The following is a 17,782-nucleotide window of genomic DNA, read 5'->3' as shown; positions in this document are numbered from 1 at the left end:
TGTGATAATTAAGGAGGCCACTTTTAAAGTTTCCTAGCTTTCTACTTACACTAAAAAGACTTCCTACTCTTATATTAGATGCTACCTAAATAGGAATTCTAAAGTAAAATATAACTCAAAAGTCTCACACTTTCCTTTGGTTAAGAATTTTTAAAAGTTAGTCAGTGTTTTATCTCTTAGAACTAATGAGAAGGTTTCAAGAAAAAAATTCTACCTAGGCACTTGTAGCTAATTTATTATACAGGTTTCAAACTTTCTCCCATACAATCTCTTGCAAAGAATGCATTTAGTTATGTGGGAAAGGAGTTGTACACATAGCAAAATAACAGCTTGCCCAGTACTAATTTTGTTTGAGTTCAATGAACACTGACTTCCACCTTGTCTAATTTCAGTGTTTCTGTGTTATTTAACTCTATTATAAAATTATCTTTAACACACATAATACCCCAAGAAATTAATACATTAAAAACACTGAAAGAAAATTTAACTTGGTTTTATTAGTTAATATAGATAAGTTTACAATTATAAAATTTTTTATTCAAAACTCTAATGAAACTTGTTTATCATTTTTACGTTGAAAAAATAAATATACTTTACATTCTAAATTTTAATTTTGTGTTTTGTAAATTTATAATGGCCAGAATTGTTTCTGGTCAATTTAAGAGCAGGTAAAAAGCAAGCACATACTTAGGCCTCCTTTTACTATGTAACTGTGTTGCTGTTTTCTTTTCCTCTGGACTCTTTGAAAGATCATCTCCTCCTGGTAGCTCAGGGGGCAGTGGTAAATCAGCAAGTAGACATCGGAGTTTCTTCTCTACTTCTTTTTTAACGGCTTTTACTGAAATATTTCCTCTTAAGCTTAAAAAAAAGGGGGGGGCGCACACAAATAAAACACCAAAATTTTTTTGTGCTCACATTTTTACATTTAAGCAGCATGCAATGGCCATGACTTTTCCATTCTATTTCACATTACAAGACACTAACTGGAGGATAACTAAGGAGGACGACGACAACGGGGACGACAGTAATCCGAATTTCTCTACTTTCCAACTAAATTATATACTATATTCAACTGAAAATTACAAAATTTAGAGGTAAAATGACAGAATTAGGAAAAAACTAAAGAAATCTGTACAAAGTAGGAACTTGAGTTAATATATTAATATTGATTTGATTATAACAAATTTAGCTTACAAAGATAGGATACTAATAAGAAAGATGGAAATAAGGAAAATGAGGACTCTACAGAATCCTTTTAACTTTTCTGCAGATCTAAAACTGCTCTAAAAAATAATGTTGATCTTAAAAAACAATATATCCTTAATTTCAAAACTGTAATTAAAACTGAAAAATCAACTAATCAACTAACACCCTTGCAGAAAAACTCATTCATTTTGTTATCATCTAGACTGATTTCAGTGGAGAAGCAAAAGATGTTTTCCTATAAGAAATAAATAAAACTACATGCTACATATAAATAACATGCTATTTCTTATCATGCATCTAAATAACTATAAACAACAACTAATTCATTTTTAGGTTCTCTAAATTAGCCGACGATTCTTCTAAAACTTTTTTTTAAGCCTCCAGCTCACTAAAATTACATGTGAAACTTAAGCTCAGTGAACTCGTAAAATTATCGAACTAACTAAGAGCTATGATTTTTATATTATATCTTAACTTGATGCTTGATGATTTTTAAATTTCCCAGATAACCAGAAAATTCGTATTCTGATAATGGCATGTTAAAGAGAATCTTATAATCAAAATAAAATTTGGATTTTTATATACTTTCAAAGCAGTTATGCATCTGATAATGAAAAAAATTAGTGAGACTATAGTGCTATGGTCCAAAATTAATAAAAATGTTATCAATGTAAAACCTTTAAGTTTTCATTTGCTCCTCTATTCATACTGAACAATATTATTATGAGAACAAATAGATCCTTTCACACCATCTGATAAAAACTACTTACCAGAATAAAACTGTACCTTTTCTTAATAACCCTGTTACTCACTGGAAGATTCTTTAATGAGGAAAACACACTAAAGAGAAATCAGTTAAAGCAGTATATCACACAGCCCACTCTCAATTTTACTGACTCTCCATTCAACAAATATTGTGAACTTCTACCTACTAGGTGTTATAAGGTATTTAAGACTTAACAACAATAACAACAAATATATTACACTATAGTTCCTTTGAGATAGGACTTTACCGTTTGTAAGACAAAATCAGGTAAGTAGAAGGATAAAGTACTACACAAATGGATTCCCAGAATAGTGTGGTAGTTAAAGGAGAGAAAAGCTTCTTTCTAGAAAATATCCCACTTGAATAATGAAAATATGCCTATCTGAAATCATTTCATTAGAAAACTGTAGCCTCTGACCTGTAATTATACTTTAGCCAAAAATTTTAATTTGTGTGAAGATTCAAATGTACACTGGAAAGAGAGATTACAAGTCATAATTTAACTTACAATTCAAAAAATTTTTAATTTAAAAAGATACTTCTATTCAGATGTTATCACATGAATTATCAAATACTACATTGGAAGAATAACATTACATAACTGAAAATACTGCATTTTTACTAAATACTTGCATAACAAAAAAGAAAATGATTTTTTAAAGTTTCCATATTCTATAAAACAAAGCTTAATAAGAAATGTCAGACCAATATAAAAATAAAAATAAAATATTTGACTACAGAACATAAAATTAGAGCTGAACAAATGGAAAAAAAGAATGTTTTTTTGTTTGGGAAATGGTGAAACTGTAAAGCTGTCTGTCTATAAAATACCCTACTACATTTAACAGAGACCCAAACAAAACCTAAGCAAATTTTTTTTTAATGCAACTTAACAAGCTGATTTATTAAAAAATCTGTTTTTAAGAATAAGGTCAAAAGCACCAATCACAGTGATGCACACCTGTAATCCCAGTGACTCAGGAGGCTGAGATGGGAGGATCACAAGTTAAAGGCCAGCCAGAGCAACTTAGTGAGAACCTTTCTCAAAAAGTAAAAAGAGCTGGGGAAGTAGTTCAGTGGTAGAGTGCCCCTGGGTTCAATCCCAGTACCAAACTAAAAAAAAAAAAAAAGGGGAATAAAGGCAAAATAATTACAAAGAAACTTTCTGAAAAAGAAAAATTAAGAGATATTTGTCCTGTCAAAAAAAGAAAATGGTGAGGGTTGGGACTGTAGCTCAGTGGGTATGAGCCTCAGCACCATATAAAAATAAAATAAAGTCATTATATCCCTCTACAACTAAAAAAATATATATTTTTTAAAAACAGCTAATTTAAAAAGATCAGGAAGGCTGGTTGAAATCAAAGAACTTACTTGATGTATCCAATGTTCTCTAATAACCTATAAATTGTCAATGTTTTTAAATCAGAAGATTTACATAAATATTCAGATTCCTGGCTTCCATTTTAAAAAAACAAGCTTGGGGGGCTGGGGTTGTGGCTCAGTGGCAGAGCGCTTGCCTCGCGCACTGTGAGGCCCTGAGTTCGATCCTCAGCACCACATAAAAATAAACAAACAAAACAAAGATTTAAAAAAAAAAAAAAAAAAAGAATAGAAAAGCAAGCTTCATAACACTGGGACCAGTCTTGTACAGCAGCATTCAAGTTGGGTCTCAACAGCAGAGATGTTCACTAATCATTAATTTATTCCCGTCCCTTCAAATTTATATTATGTTTGCCTCTAGTGAAAGCTAATATTTCATGTAGCTAAAGATGTTAAAACAGTAAGGTACTAGCAAGGGAATAAAACATGTCAACAGAAAAATTATAGAGTTATCTGTAAGAATATTTATACATGGAATTTCAAATTAGTCAGGTTCTATAAACAATATTGGTAACAACACTGAATTGGGTGAGAGTAGAGAATCAACTTTTTCCTTGTTCACACCATAGCTAAAAACAATGTATGAGTTAATCTTTTTTAACTTGATAAATCTGCAAATTTTAAAAGAAAAAAATAATAGGTTTGATTACATTAAAGTGGAAAATATCAATATAACAACAACAAAATGTCAAAAAGCAATACACTCTAAGAAGCAAAGGTCAAAATTCCTAACGTAAGAACACCTAAAAAGATAAATTATTAAGCTAAATGTGGTGGTAAATGACTCTTCAGTGACTCAGGAGGCTGAGGCAGGAGGATCACAAGTTTAAAGCCACTTGCAAATTAGCAAGGCTCTGAGCAACTTAAGGAGACTGTCTCAAAACAAAAAAATAATAAAGGACAGAGTCACAGCTCAGCCTTTAAGCACCCCTCGTTCAATGCCTGATATCAAAATATAATAAAACAAAACCCAATTATTAAAAGGGACACAACTTTAAGAAAAATTCAGCAAAGGACAGTAACAAACAATTCACTGGAAATAATAACCAATAAATAAATATACCCCATTATCAATCAGGAAAATGCAAAATTCACTATCCATGTTGTTAAAATAATTCCACACATATGATTATATAAATTGGTATACAGCATTATTAAGATACAATGTGGGCCAGGTGCAGTGGCACAAGCCTGTAATCCCAGCTTGGAGGCTGAAGCAGCAGAATCCAAATTTCACAGCCAGACTCAACAACTTAGAGAAACCCTGTCTTAAAATATAAAATAAAAATGGGCTGGGGATGTGGCTCAATAGTTAAGTATCTGTGGATTCAATCCCTGATAGAAAACAAAAAACAAATAATGAAGATACAACTTAGCAGTGCCTACCAATTTTTAAATGCATATACTTTAACATGCACCTATCCTATAAAATTACTATCACATAACTGTTAACATATAGATAGTTTATAACAATTATAGAAAAAATAAATAGTGAAAAGCATAATGCAGCCATTTCTTTTTTCTCCCTTTTCTCTTATTCGAGGTACTAGGGAAATGAACCCAGACCCTAGCAGGTGTTAATAAACAAGTGCTACACCACTTAGCTACATCCCCAGCCCTTTTTATTCTATTATTCAGACAGGGTTTCACTAAGTTACCTAGACTGGCCTAGAACTTGGCATTTTCCTTCTCTGCCTCCCTAGTAGCGGGACTATAGATATGTATGTGCCACACCTGACTTATGCATCCATTTCTATAGATAAGAATACTGGACGTAAACCTATCAAAACCAACATGGAAAGATCTAACACCCTAAATGCAAAAAGAAAGAAACATTATACTTGGTATGATCCTAAAAAAAGAAAAGAAAATGATATTACATGAAAACACGATGATAAGAGTCTATCTTATATTGGACAAATAGTCTACAGTTTTGGAAGAGAAGTAGAATTCAAAGTTATCTGGCTAAGAAGCAATAAAGCACTAAAAAATAATGAGGTCAGCTGGGCATGGTGGCACACTCCTGTAATCCCAGCAGCTTGGGAGGCTGAGACAGAAGGATCCCAAGTTCAGAGCCAGCCTCAGCAATGGTGAGGTACTAAGTAATTCAGTGAAACCTCCCCTCTAAATAAAATGCTAAGCAACTCAGTGAGACCTTCTCTCTAAATAAAATACAAAATAGGGCTGAGGATGTGGCTCAGTGGTCAAGTGCCCCTAAATTCAATCCCCGGTATCCCAAAAAATAAAAAATGAGGTCATTGGGCTGGGGATGTGGCTCAAGCGGTAACTTGCTTGCCTGGCATGCGTGCGGCCCGGGTTCGATCCTCAGCACCACATGCAGACAAAGATGTTGTGTCTGCCGAAAACTAAAAAATAAATATTAAAAAAAAAAAAAAATGAGGTCATATATAAAGTATAAAAGAATCAGTTTAAAGGAGCTCCCCACTGGCCAAATTTCAGATAATTCAAGCATCAGAAATAACAGTGATGATGGGCATGGTGGGACATGTCTGTAATCCCAGTAACTCAGGAGGCTGAAGTAGAAGGATCACAAGTTCAAGGCCAGTCTCAACAAATCAGAAAGGCCCTACACAACTTAGTGAGACCCTGTCTCAAAAGAAAAAATAAAAATGGCTGGGGATGTATTTCAGTGGTAAAGGGTCACTGGGTTCAATCCCCAGTACCAAAAATAAAAATAGTGACTTACAGTAACAGAGAATAAAATTCCACAAGACTAGAACGATTAAATCAGGTGGAGAGGCATTTATATTAGCTTTATTAACAGCTGGTATGAAGAGGAATGATAGAATTAGAAAAACACTATCTGTATGGAGCCCCTACTATAGTTTTAACTGATTTAAGACAAATATCAATAATGGGTGTGAAATTATTAGATGACAGGTTGTTAGAGAAAAAAATACTCAAAACACTACAAAGTACAACTTACCTCTACTTGCAAAGAGGAAAATGTACCTTATATATGGGGAGATCTTGAGTTTGGTTATCACCTTAACCAAGTGACTGCATCACTATTACTAAAATAGACATGATTTTTTTTTCTTTTTCTTCTTTTTTTGGGAGGATGGGGGCAAAATTTTGAGGGGATTGAACCCAGGACTTGGTCAGTGTCAGGCAAGGACTCTACCACTGAACTATATACCTAGCCTCACATACAACATTTTGTTCCTCCTGTAGTAACAGTTTTAAGTACACAAAATCACCTAAATATTCTCGCAAAAACAATAACAAAACGTTTATTCTTAATCCAATCAAGGCCTACCTAATCTCCAATTCACAAGAAATAGAAGGGCTCGAGAGGAACAAATTAAATGACAGTAAGAATAATCAGACAAATCCAGAAGTTTCTTTGAAAAGTGGAGGGGTTGGGTGGGGGGTTCCAGACAAATTTAAATATGAATAGGTAGTAAATGATGTTATGCCACTCTTAATTTTCTTAGGTAATTGATGGTAATATGACTGAAAAGGAGCCTGGACTCATTCTTGAGAGACAAATGAAGTATTTAAGAGTAAAGTATCATGACAGCTACCACTTATCTTCCTATAGTCTAGCAAAAAGTACTACACACACATACATCTCCTATATTAGTCCTCTTAATTAACTAGAGATAGAACATGAGCATATAAAGGAAAATGCTAACACCTGCTGAATATATTTAGAGGTTATACAGATGTTAGTTTTATTATTCTTTCAACTTTTTAAAATTTCTGAATATTTATTTAAAAAAAAAAAGATGTAAGAGAGAAGGAGATAATTGACTTGGTCATCCAATAAAGTGAAATGTAACAATGTACTAAAGGAGTACAGATTTGCAAAATCGAAAGGTCATGCAAAACACAAAGTCTTTTGCTAATTTTTGTGAGACATAAACAAAAACAGTTCACCAGGAATAGGAGAGGCATATTTAAAGAAAGCAAAAATAAGATACTTTCCCTAAAATATGCCTAACAAGATCATACAAACCATTCTCTTTTAAAATTTACATGGAATAAGTAAATAAAGATTTCTTCTACCTTCAGGTTTCCTAAAGCACATTCTAACAGAAAAGATGATTTCTTTAAAGTATACAAGATTATAAAAACAAAATTTTAAACACGAAATGACGGTTACTTTAAGGTACATGGGGGAGAAGAAATGGGGAGGCTGGCTGTGAGTGGTTTCTGCATTATAAAAGGATGAAAGAAGAGCAGGCAGGAGCCAACAATAGTTTCTCTCTTACAAACAGAGCTCTAGGTCTGTAATACAACATTGTTACAGTATTAGACAATATGCTCATTTTCACTTTCCTAGTTGTAAAATAATCTAACATAATCTATAATCTGAGTTAGGAAAAGATTAAACTAAAAAGTAATAAATCCATAAAGAATGTGATAAATTAATAAGGCCACCAAAGAAAATTAGAAATAACTGAGATAAGGCTGAGGGTGTAAAGCTCTGTGGTAGAATTCTTGCCTCACATGTACCAGACCCTGGGTACAATTTCCCAGCATCACAAAACAAACAACAAAAAACAGAAACAAATAAATGAGAATACAATTATGAGATTCATATCACACAGGGAAGAGTCTCACAAAATGACCCAGTTATGATAGTTATCATAATGGATAACTAAGTCAAAGAGAATATTGGCATTTCTAATACTCATCTTAAGATATTGTATTATATCCCAAGACAGTGGCAATTTTTTCCAAACTTCTCAGCATAAACGATAATTCTGATATGTTATAAGCAAAGATGTACATAATAAAGAAAATTCATTCACTTAAGTCTTTCTAAACTAACTTTGGAGGTAGGGATTAAGGGAAGTTAAATCATTTCTTACTCCAAATGATATTTTTCCTTTTAACAGTTACTGTCAGTTTGTTTGCACTTACCTATCAGCATCTTTATCTTCAGGCAGCATAGGAGGCAAAGGTAATGGTGGTAATGTAGAAGTCACTAAAGACACATGTTGCTCCTTCTCTTTAGCTCCTATGCTTGGCGTAAGTGGTTTGGTTTTCTCTTTAAGAGATACTGGTTCCTCCTTTGTAGCAGCAGATTTACTCTCCTTCCCAACTACAACTGTTTTCTTGGTGGCTTTATCTACAATCAAGTTATTGTCTACCTTTGTTACCTGAAGAGGTGGCTTTGTTTTTGCCTTATCATTTTTTAAAGTTCCACCACTTGAGGGAGAAGGTGCATGCTCAGTTTTAAGTTTCTTCACATCCTTCACATGGTTTGTCTGTGATACACTGGCACCAGTTTCTGTGTTCCCCTTGGTAGGTGTAGAAGTGTTTGAGGCTTTTGCAGCTTTGGCAGCTGCTTCAGCAGCCTTAGCTGCCTCAGCAGCCTTAGCTGCCTCAGCAGCTCGTGCTGCCTCTGCAGCTCGTGCTTTTTTATTCTTGTTCAATTCAGCTGCCAGGCTACTCTTCAGAGTTAGTGTGCTGGGAGAAATGCTAGAATGACGACTTCTGGATCTAGACAATCTGTGCCTGCTACGAGATCTTGAATGCCTAGATGAATATGGACTTCTGCTTCGGGATTTAGCAGATCGTCTGGTGGAAAATAATTAAGATTTAGTTAGTAACTGAAAAAGTTAGTCTAAAATTTACAAAGAGTGCTAACTTAAGTTTGTGAAATGAAATGAAGCTTATTTAATTTCAAAATTATAATATAGCTTTCCTGGAAGACTTTTTAAAAATCAAAAAATGGTTTATAGTTAAAATATGATCCAGTGAGGTTGGGGATGTGGCTCAGCGGTAGAGCACTTGCCTAGCATGTACAAGGTTCCAGGTTCAATCTCCAGCACCACCAAAATAAATAAGTGTGTGTGTGTGTGTGTGTGTATGAATGATCCAGTAACTATAATTTTCTTGAAAATAGAATGTTCCTTCTCTGGCCTATAAATGCTCAAAGGTGAAACTGGATTAAAATATACCTTAGTAATAAAAAGAAAAGACTGTAAAAATCAGGAGGAAAAAAATGACAAAGCATCACTGTTATCTCGGAAAACAGAAGTAAGCAATGAGGATATATCAATTTACCAGGAAAACAGTTTCTACATTTCCAAATACCCATAAGTTCAGAAGTAAGTAGTATTCTGCCTATGTCAAAAATGAAAAAGACAAAAGCTACCATCAGGGAATGAATGAATGAATGAATGAATGAATGAATAAATAAATTAAAAAAATAGTTTCTGAAGATTAATTTCAGAAAGATAGTTACACACTGACTAAAATATGCATATGCATTATCACTTCACCCACATAAACACAAAATGGCACAAAATGTATACAGTCAAAAATTATACAAAATGGCTTATATGCATGACTTCATTCAGGAAATACAATGAAAAAAACCCATACAACCATTCTCAATCTGAAGTGCTATTGATAACCTTTTCATAAATAAATGGCAAAAAAACTTATATGTATGTATAAAACTGAGTCTTGAAAGTGTTTGACAATTATTACTTTATTTTACCATAATACAATAAAAAACAGGGGCTGAGATTGTGGCTCAGTGGTAGAGTACTTGCCTAGTACATGTGAGGCCCTGGGTTCGATCCTCAGCACCACATTAAAAAAATAATAAACAAATAAAATTAAGAATTATTAAAAAAAAAAAAAAAAACTAGGTAAGTGTTATACTCCAAGGCCCGGAGTTCAATCTTCAGCACCATAAAAAATATACCTATATGTATATATATGATGGAAACCAAAGTTCCAAAACAAATTAGCACAGCATCAAGTGAAATGAAGCTGAGTTTTCAAAGCTTTTCAAAGCTTTTCCAAAGCTTTTCAAAGCCACACATTATGAAAATAAAACAATTTAATACACTCACAGGACAAAGACTCTTGATACTATTTCTGCATGTTACTTAATGGCCAAATTAGCCTAATAAAGTACATACATTTAACAGATGAGAAACTTATGTGTAATATTGTTACCTGAAATCAGAGTCACATTCCTTAGTAGTTGTGTTGGTTATTATTTTATTACTATCTTATCTAGCAAATACTCTTCTGCCTTATTCTGTACCCAAGTACACTAACTACAACAGATTCATCTGGGTTCCAGAGCTGTCTGACCAGAAGGCAAAGAAAGGCTAAATTATCTCTTCCCAGCTCCCTCTCTTTTCTCCACAGTTCTAACCAGACTCCAACAGCACAGTATTTTTCTTGCCACTTCAAAGTTCCTTGTTACTAGCAAAAACATACCTTATAAATTCCCTTAATCCACACCACCTCTGCAGTTTCTTCATTAAAACCTCTTGAATCATCTAAATTGGATCCCATTTACTTCTAGAACCTTGACTGACCTCATTGTATATCAGGTCTTAAAATCAGATTGTTAAACAAAATTAGGTAGGCCAACCCAATGAACATATTGCCATGAAAACAGCTCTTACTGAAATTCTGTAAAAATTATAGGAATAAGGTAATTGAAATTTTGTAGAAATTATGGGGAGAGGGTAAGTAAATGAAGAAAAGAAACTATAGGGGCTGGGGTTGTGGCTCAGCAGTAGAGCTCTTGCCTAGCACATTCGAGGTGCTGGCTTCGATCCTCAGCACCACATAAAAATAATAAATAAAATAAAGGTATAGTGTCCAACTATAACTAAAAAATAAAATATTTTAAAAAAGAAACTATAGGACTCCATAATTAAAATCAGACAAAGTAAGACAAAGTAATTGGAAATTTCTGTGTATAGCTGACACTAATAATATTGTGGAAGGAGGTGTTAAAAAATATTCTGCACCGGCTGGGTCCAGGAGATAGCTGTGTAAGTTGAAGGACGTCGGCTGTCGAATTTGTGGCTTTAACAAGATTGAAATAATGGCAGATCCAGAAAATGATGCCCAATTCCAGTTCACTGATATTAAAAAATATTTCAACTCTTATACTCTCACTGGTAGAATGAATTGTGTACTGGCTACATATGGAGGCATTGCTTTGGCTGTCTTATACTTCAAGCTAAGATCTAAAAAAACTCCAGCTGTGAAAGCAACATAAATGGATTCTAAAATGTGTGACCTCATCTGTTAAGTTCCCATCCCTGGAGAAGCTAATGTCAACTCATTATGTAATACTCAATTTGTACAATAAATTATGAACCTGGAAAAAAATTTAAAAAAAAACATTCTGCATTATAATATGAAAACAAAATGATGATTAAGGTTAGGTTAAACTCAAATGCAATTCAATTTTTCTCTCATCCTTTCAAAAATAAGTATGTGTGGAGGGCCAATTAGTGTTCAGCATTGAGACAGCACTTCAAACAAACTGGGTACTTTATGTTAAGATTGTTTCAGATTAATGGGAACACTATCTTAGAAAATAATCCAATACTTGCTTATTATTAAGTATTCTTATGCACCAATTTAAAATTACCAATAAGCTTACAATTATTCATGCAAATTAGCAGAAATGCTTGGTTAAATGTGAAGTCATTAAGTTGGTTGCAAAATAACTTGGGTATCTTTAATATGGAAACAAATGTTATAAAACATCTGGCCATATTTTTAATTTCCTCTCCCTTCAAACTCTGTTGATTTTAAAACAAGTCTGGTGTAAGTCACATTTCTATCCCCTGATTATATATTGGAGAGCAGTAGGAGAAAGCAAAGAGACCACCATCTCATCAAAGGTAACAGGACAAAAGGCTTAGAAAGCAACTTTTCTAAAATGAACTTTCCAACACTAGCAAAACTATCAGTTTCGTACAAACACAACAAATTATATTTAATGGAGATATTTATGAATGAATCCTGTCTAAGAAAAGACATATAAAAACAGGTCAAATCCCAACAAATTAATTCTTCTGGTTTATTGAAGTATTCTCTTACAAACAAGATCTGAATAAAAGAACTATCAGTTAACTTAGAAATTTTCTATTCTATAAAAAAGGGTATTCTGAATATGACATGGTACTTGAATGCTATACCAAATGATTTTAGATTTACCCTCCATTCCTCCCAAACGCCTCTATTTCTTTACAAAATTTCCTTATCTTATATCCTAAAAACTTTCATTCTCTCAGAAATTGCAAACTTGCTAATAAATTCTAATAATATATTTACTGCTTAAAACAAACATGGTCTGGGAACGTAAAATTAAGTATAAACACAAAACTCAAGTTTAGGTCATTATCTAATTTAATACTTAAGCCATACAAAGTTATGAGGGTGAGAGAGAAGTGTTCTTTAAAACTTTATTAACAAATTATACCATTATAATGTCTTACTAAAAGACTTGGAACAGGGTAGTACTACACATCAAGTCTAACCTTTTAATTATTTTAATATTTCTATTTTCTATTTTCTTGAATCCACAATGAACACATATTAGTTGTTTCTTGATTGTTTTCAATGATTTTAAAAGGACCTCTTTAAAAAAGTTAGTCAGGTATGGCAGCATACACCTGTCACCTCAGCTACTCTGAAGGCTCAAGCAAGAGGATTTCAAGTTCAAGGCCAGCCTCAGCACTTTAATGAGACTGTTTCAAAGTAAAAAATATGTAGTTCAGTGATAAGAGTGCCAGAGACTCAATCTCCAGTAACACACACACACACACACACACACACACACACACACACAGTTAAGAAAATTCACTATTTTTATAAGAGTTTTTCCTAAATTCACACAACTCAAATAGAACCAGGATTAAGCTAATTAGTCTTCCTTAGAAAGAGAACATGGTATACTGCTCACTCAATTATATTAGGCTCTCCAAAAATCCAGGTCTTCTGAAAATTGTGCCTAATAAGCAAAAACAAATTCTGACAGCTTTATCCCTCACACCACCACTACCACACCACCATCACAGCTCCTGTCATGCAAACTTTTCTCCACAGTTATGACCAGACTCCAAAAGTACTATATTTTTCTTACCCCTTTGGAGTTCCTTGTTACTAGTTAAAAAAAAAAAAAAAAAAAAAATCCCCAGTGAGTTCCTTTGACCTACCCCCTTCTGTGGTTCCTTCATTAAGTCTCTTGAAATGTAAATTGGATTCATTTCTTTCTACAAACTTGACTCATCTAGCTGTACACCAGGACTTAAACCCAGATTTTTAAGTGCCTACATCCAAATTTTGAGCTTCCTAAGAGTTTTACTATAGTAATGTCCAAATCTTTATTATATAAAATATTTGAGAACAGAATCATCCAATAGACCTTTATGGGATAATAGACATGTTCTACACGTGTGGTGTTCAATACAGTAGCCAGTATCTATATTATTTTTGAACCTAAAGTTTCTATCTGCTTTTTTCACGTTCTAAAAACTCTGTTGATGGCAAGACACGATGGTACACGCCTATAATCCCAGCATCTCAGAAGGCTGAGGCAGGAGGATTGGAAATTAGAAAGATTGCCTTAGCAAGATCCTCAGCAACTTAGCAAGACCCTGTCTCAAAAAAATAAAATAAAAAGGGCTGGGGAAGTAGTTCAGGGATAGAAAGCCCCTGTGTTCAATTCCCAGTACCAAAGTAAATTAATATTAATTAAAATTTTAAAACCCTGTTAACTTCCTAAATAGGGATGCAAATGCTTACTGAACTGAAAAGCACTGTTGCACTAAATATAAAGTGGTATTACTTTTTCAAAAACTCATTTCCCTCAAGCATCCCTTTCACTACCTTCTTAGTCAAAACTCTTTACATATTATATCTCTGCTCCATTTATTTTTACAGACACCATAACCAAACTAATCCATACTGTTCACTGATTATTACATGTCCCACACTCACTCATTTTCCTTTCTCGCTAGCTATTCCAAACTTTCACAATTTTCTTCTAACTCACAACCTCTTTCCAAAACTATCAGGCATGACCTCTTACACGCAAATTTTATATTTCCATCCACCTCATTTCAGAGAAGTGTTCCTCTACCTCCTAAAACTAACTCCTCTGTATTGCTATGGATCCCATACTCTGTAGAATAGTATTGTCCAAAGACCAGTAGCAGAGCTTGCCAGAAATGCTGTCCCTCAGACCCCAGATCAGACCTACTAAAATCACAACCAGCATTTTAACAATATCCCCATTAAAGTTTGAAAGACAGTATGCTAGACTCCACTATGGCTGTAACTGGCTTACTTACTCGATCACTTCTAAATCTTTGCCGTTCAATTCTATTTTCCCCTCAAGAAATAAATAATCCAAGTCTTTAAGAACTTTAAAAACAGACATGGGATGGGGGAGTAAGTGATGATACTTGCTGTTGTATTTTTCTCAATCCTTCCAGTTATAGAAAAATTCTCATTTCCTATAAACTTCTAAAAAAAATACAATCTGGGTTATATCCTCACTGAAATCTTACTATATTCTTTCTCTCACAACAATTTATTTTATAATTATATAACTTAAATGATCACCTTAATATTGCTGAATAACCTATCACCCTCCTCACTCCCAATTATCACACATGTACCTTCAGCATAATATAGCTAAAACTATTAGATATCCTCTTCAAATCCACCTTCTTTCTCCTTAAATATATTCTATTCCTGGCAATGGCACACAGCAAAGGAGCAGAAACATGGAAGTTATTCTATATTCTACATAGTCCCCTTTCTTCCCTTCTTCCACACCCAATTGATCTCCAAGTCCTACCAACTCTACATTTTAAACATCTCTCCAATTTTCAAGACAGTTTATTCCAAAACTACTATTACACATTTGCTCTACATCAACATTCACTTGGTCCAGTGCAATAGTTTCTTTACCATCTTCCTTCTCAAATCTACACCCTTTCTAATTGACTCCATCCTGCCACCTAAATAATCTTTTAATTACCACTCTAACAAAACTTTAAAAAAATTTTTTTCCTACAAAAATTCTTTCTAGCCAGGGCATACACATAAAGTCCTTGTCCAGTCAAGCTAAAACATAAAATGCCAGGCTTATAACATCTCACACTTCTCTCTTCACCTCATTTATCTGCTAAATAAAGGAATTTTTTTTATCTCGACATAGTGTCTACCATCTCTATGAGTCTTCCCTTAATGTAAGGCAGCCAGAAATGTTCCTTGTTCCATGAACCTATGACACTTGGCTCAAATCTCATCGGAAAAAAACATAATTAAATAAGCTATCTTCCCCAATATAACCGAGATTATTTTTATGTTCCTAGACTTGGCCTAGCACAAACTTCATAATTGCAGGTGCTCAATATTTGCACCAGTAAATACACTGTTAATGGTATTCCTATTGAATGGAATTCACCTCCTTAGCCCACCAACAAGGTGTTGCATGGTCTTTCTAGTCCTAATCTCACTTTCTCTATCAAGTACTAGATTTGCCCAACAGTTCCATGTCTTTACTTCCATAGATTTGCCCCCAAGTGTACCACTTTTCCTCTATCTTCTACTGAAATCTTACCCATCTTTTAATGCCTAGAACAACTGTCCTTCCTTCTTCAAAAAGCCTTACCAGGCAGTGTGAGGCACTGCATTTGATTCTCGGCACCACATATAAATAAAGGTCTATTAATAACTAAATATATATATATATATATATATATATATATATATATATATTACAAAAAAAAAAAAAGCCTTACCACTAGCTCCAAGCAAGAAGCACACTCTCTTTTCTTTGAATCTCATAGCATTTTACCTTTTTTTTGAGGGGGTGGGAGGTGGTACTGAAGATCAAACCCAAGTGCACTCTGAGCTACATACCCAGCACTTTCTATTTTTTGTTCTGAGACAGGATCTCATTAAATTGCCCAGGCTGGTCTTGAACCTGCTGTTCGGCACTCTGAGCTCCCTGAGGAACTGGGATTATAGGCATGTAACCCTGCACCTGGCTTTTTCTGCATTCTTATTATGGCCAGGTTCACTCTTAACTTTGTATTTTAGATATTTATCACATTCTTAGAGGAACAGAATCTGAGTCTCATTTACTTTTATATCACTCCACCAGCCAATAGCTTAATGCCAGACGGACGGCGTTTTTTTTTTTTTTAATAAACAAATATACACACTGAACCTGACAGTCTATGAAACACATTTATGAGAATATTTAATTTGCCTTACTCTTCACAGCAACCAAACTTCAGAGAAAGATGATAGCAGAACTAAAATAAAGAGATTAAGAAATTTCTTTAGAGGTTACAAACCATGAACAGAAAGAGCCTAAGTTTTCCAATTCAAAGGCTGCAACTATTTATTGCCATCACACCATTCTATTTCTCCTCCATTTATTTCTTACATATCTTTTACAGCTAAGGTTAAATTCTGACCTCCTCCATAACCTCCTCATTTGCTAAAATTATATTAGCATTTATCACAGATTGTCTTCTATTTCATGTCTTTATCTTTTAACATAAACCAGATTATGCCACACCTTTGCCAAAAATTCTCCAATGGATTATTACTGCAACTAGAATAAAAACCAAACTGTGTACTATGACTCACAAGACTTAAATTGCCTCTCATCTTTATTACACCCTCTTTCACTCACTAGTCTCCAGGCACCCTGACCCTCTTTCTGATTCTTTGAAAAAACAAGCTTCTTTCTGAATTGGTGCCTTAGAACAAATTGTTTTTTTTCCCTGGAATTTATTTTCCCCTTGTGCCAGGGATTGAACCCAAAGACACTTAGCCACTGAGCCACATTTCCAGCCCTTTTTATTTTTTGAGACACTAAGTTGCTTAGGGCCTCTCTAAGTCGCTGAGACTGGATCCTCCTGCATCAGCCTTCTAAATCACTGGGATTACAGGCAGGGGCCGCTACTCCTGGCTATTGGAATGTTTAAATCATCACATGACAGGCTCTTTTTTAATCATTCCAACATTAATGCATACATTATTCATTACTAAACATTGTCCATAGGTTTCTTCAGGGCACAGAATATAAGGATACCAATATGGCAAATCATTACACACTAACTAGAAAATAGGAGCTTTCCTCTATTCCAAGCCCCTAGGATAATAGTGGATAGTTATATATGCTTAAATAGGAGGTCAACCAAGGCACTTAAAAAAAATCTTTCTTGACATAAAAACCTAGATTTTTCAAAATACCGATTCCCCCACACACACCCCCAGCATTGGAGATTGAACCTAGGAGTGTTTTACTCAGCCCCTTTTATTTTTTTATTTTGAGACAGTGTCGCACTAGGTTATTAAGGCTGGCTTCAAACGGCAAACCTCCTGCCTCAGCCTCCTGAATAGTTGGGATTACAAACATATGCTGTTGCACCAGGCTCATGGCCATTATTCTTCATTAAAAAAAAAAAAAATTAAAATCCAATGCTAAGTATTTTGTGTAGAAAGTCTAAATTTCCCTCCACAATCAGGAATAAAACAAAGTCCATTCCTGCCACTTCTGCATCATACTTGAGGTTCTAACCATTGCAACAGGCAAGAAAAATAAATAAAAGGAATCCAGATTGGAGGGAAAAAAAAACAGAAGTATTTTCA

General features: G+C 34.0%; 1 protein-coding gene and 1 pseudogene across 2 annotated transcripts in view; one reads left to right on the top strand and one right to left on the bottom strand.

The window, feature by feature from the left end:
* Positions 1 to 17,782, bottom strand: part of Cdk13 (cyclin dependent kinase 13) — a 97,933-nt gene that overhangs the window by 62,168 nt on the left and 17,983 nt on the right. For both annotated transcript variants that reach the window (XM_076836367.2, XM_076836371.2), the window contains exons 2-3: positions 8,246 to 8,905; positions 688 to 858 (exon numbers count right to left, since the gene is read on the bottom strand). In XM_076836367.2, coding sequence (XP_076692482.1) covers positions 688 to 858; positions 8,246 to 8,905 — 831 coding nt within the window. The remainder of the gene's footprint in view (positions 1 to 687; positions 859 to 8,245; positions 8,906 to 17,782) is intronic.
* Positions 11,118 to 11,473, top strand: LOC143405765 (ATP synthase F(0) complex subunit k, mitochondrial pseudogene; annotated as a pseudogene).

Source organism: Callospermophilus lateralis, chromosome 1 (genome assembly GCF_048772815.1).
Source record: "Callospermophilus lateralis isolate mCalLat2 chromosome 1, mCalLat2.hap1, whole genome shotgun sequence".
NCBI lineage: Eukaryota > Metazoa > Chordata > Mammalia > Rodentia > Sciuridae > Callospermophilus > Callospermophilus lateralis.
The sequence above is the reverse complement of the archived record's forward strand: the minus strand, read 5'-3'. Positions and strand labels throughout refer to the sequence as shown.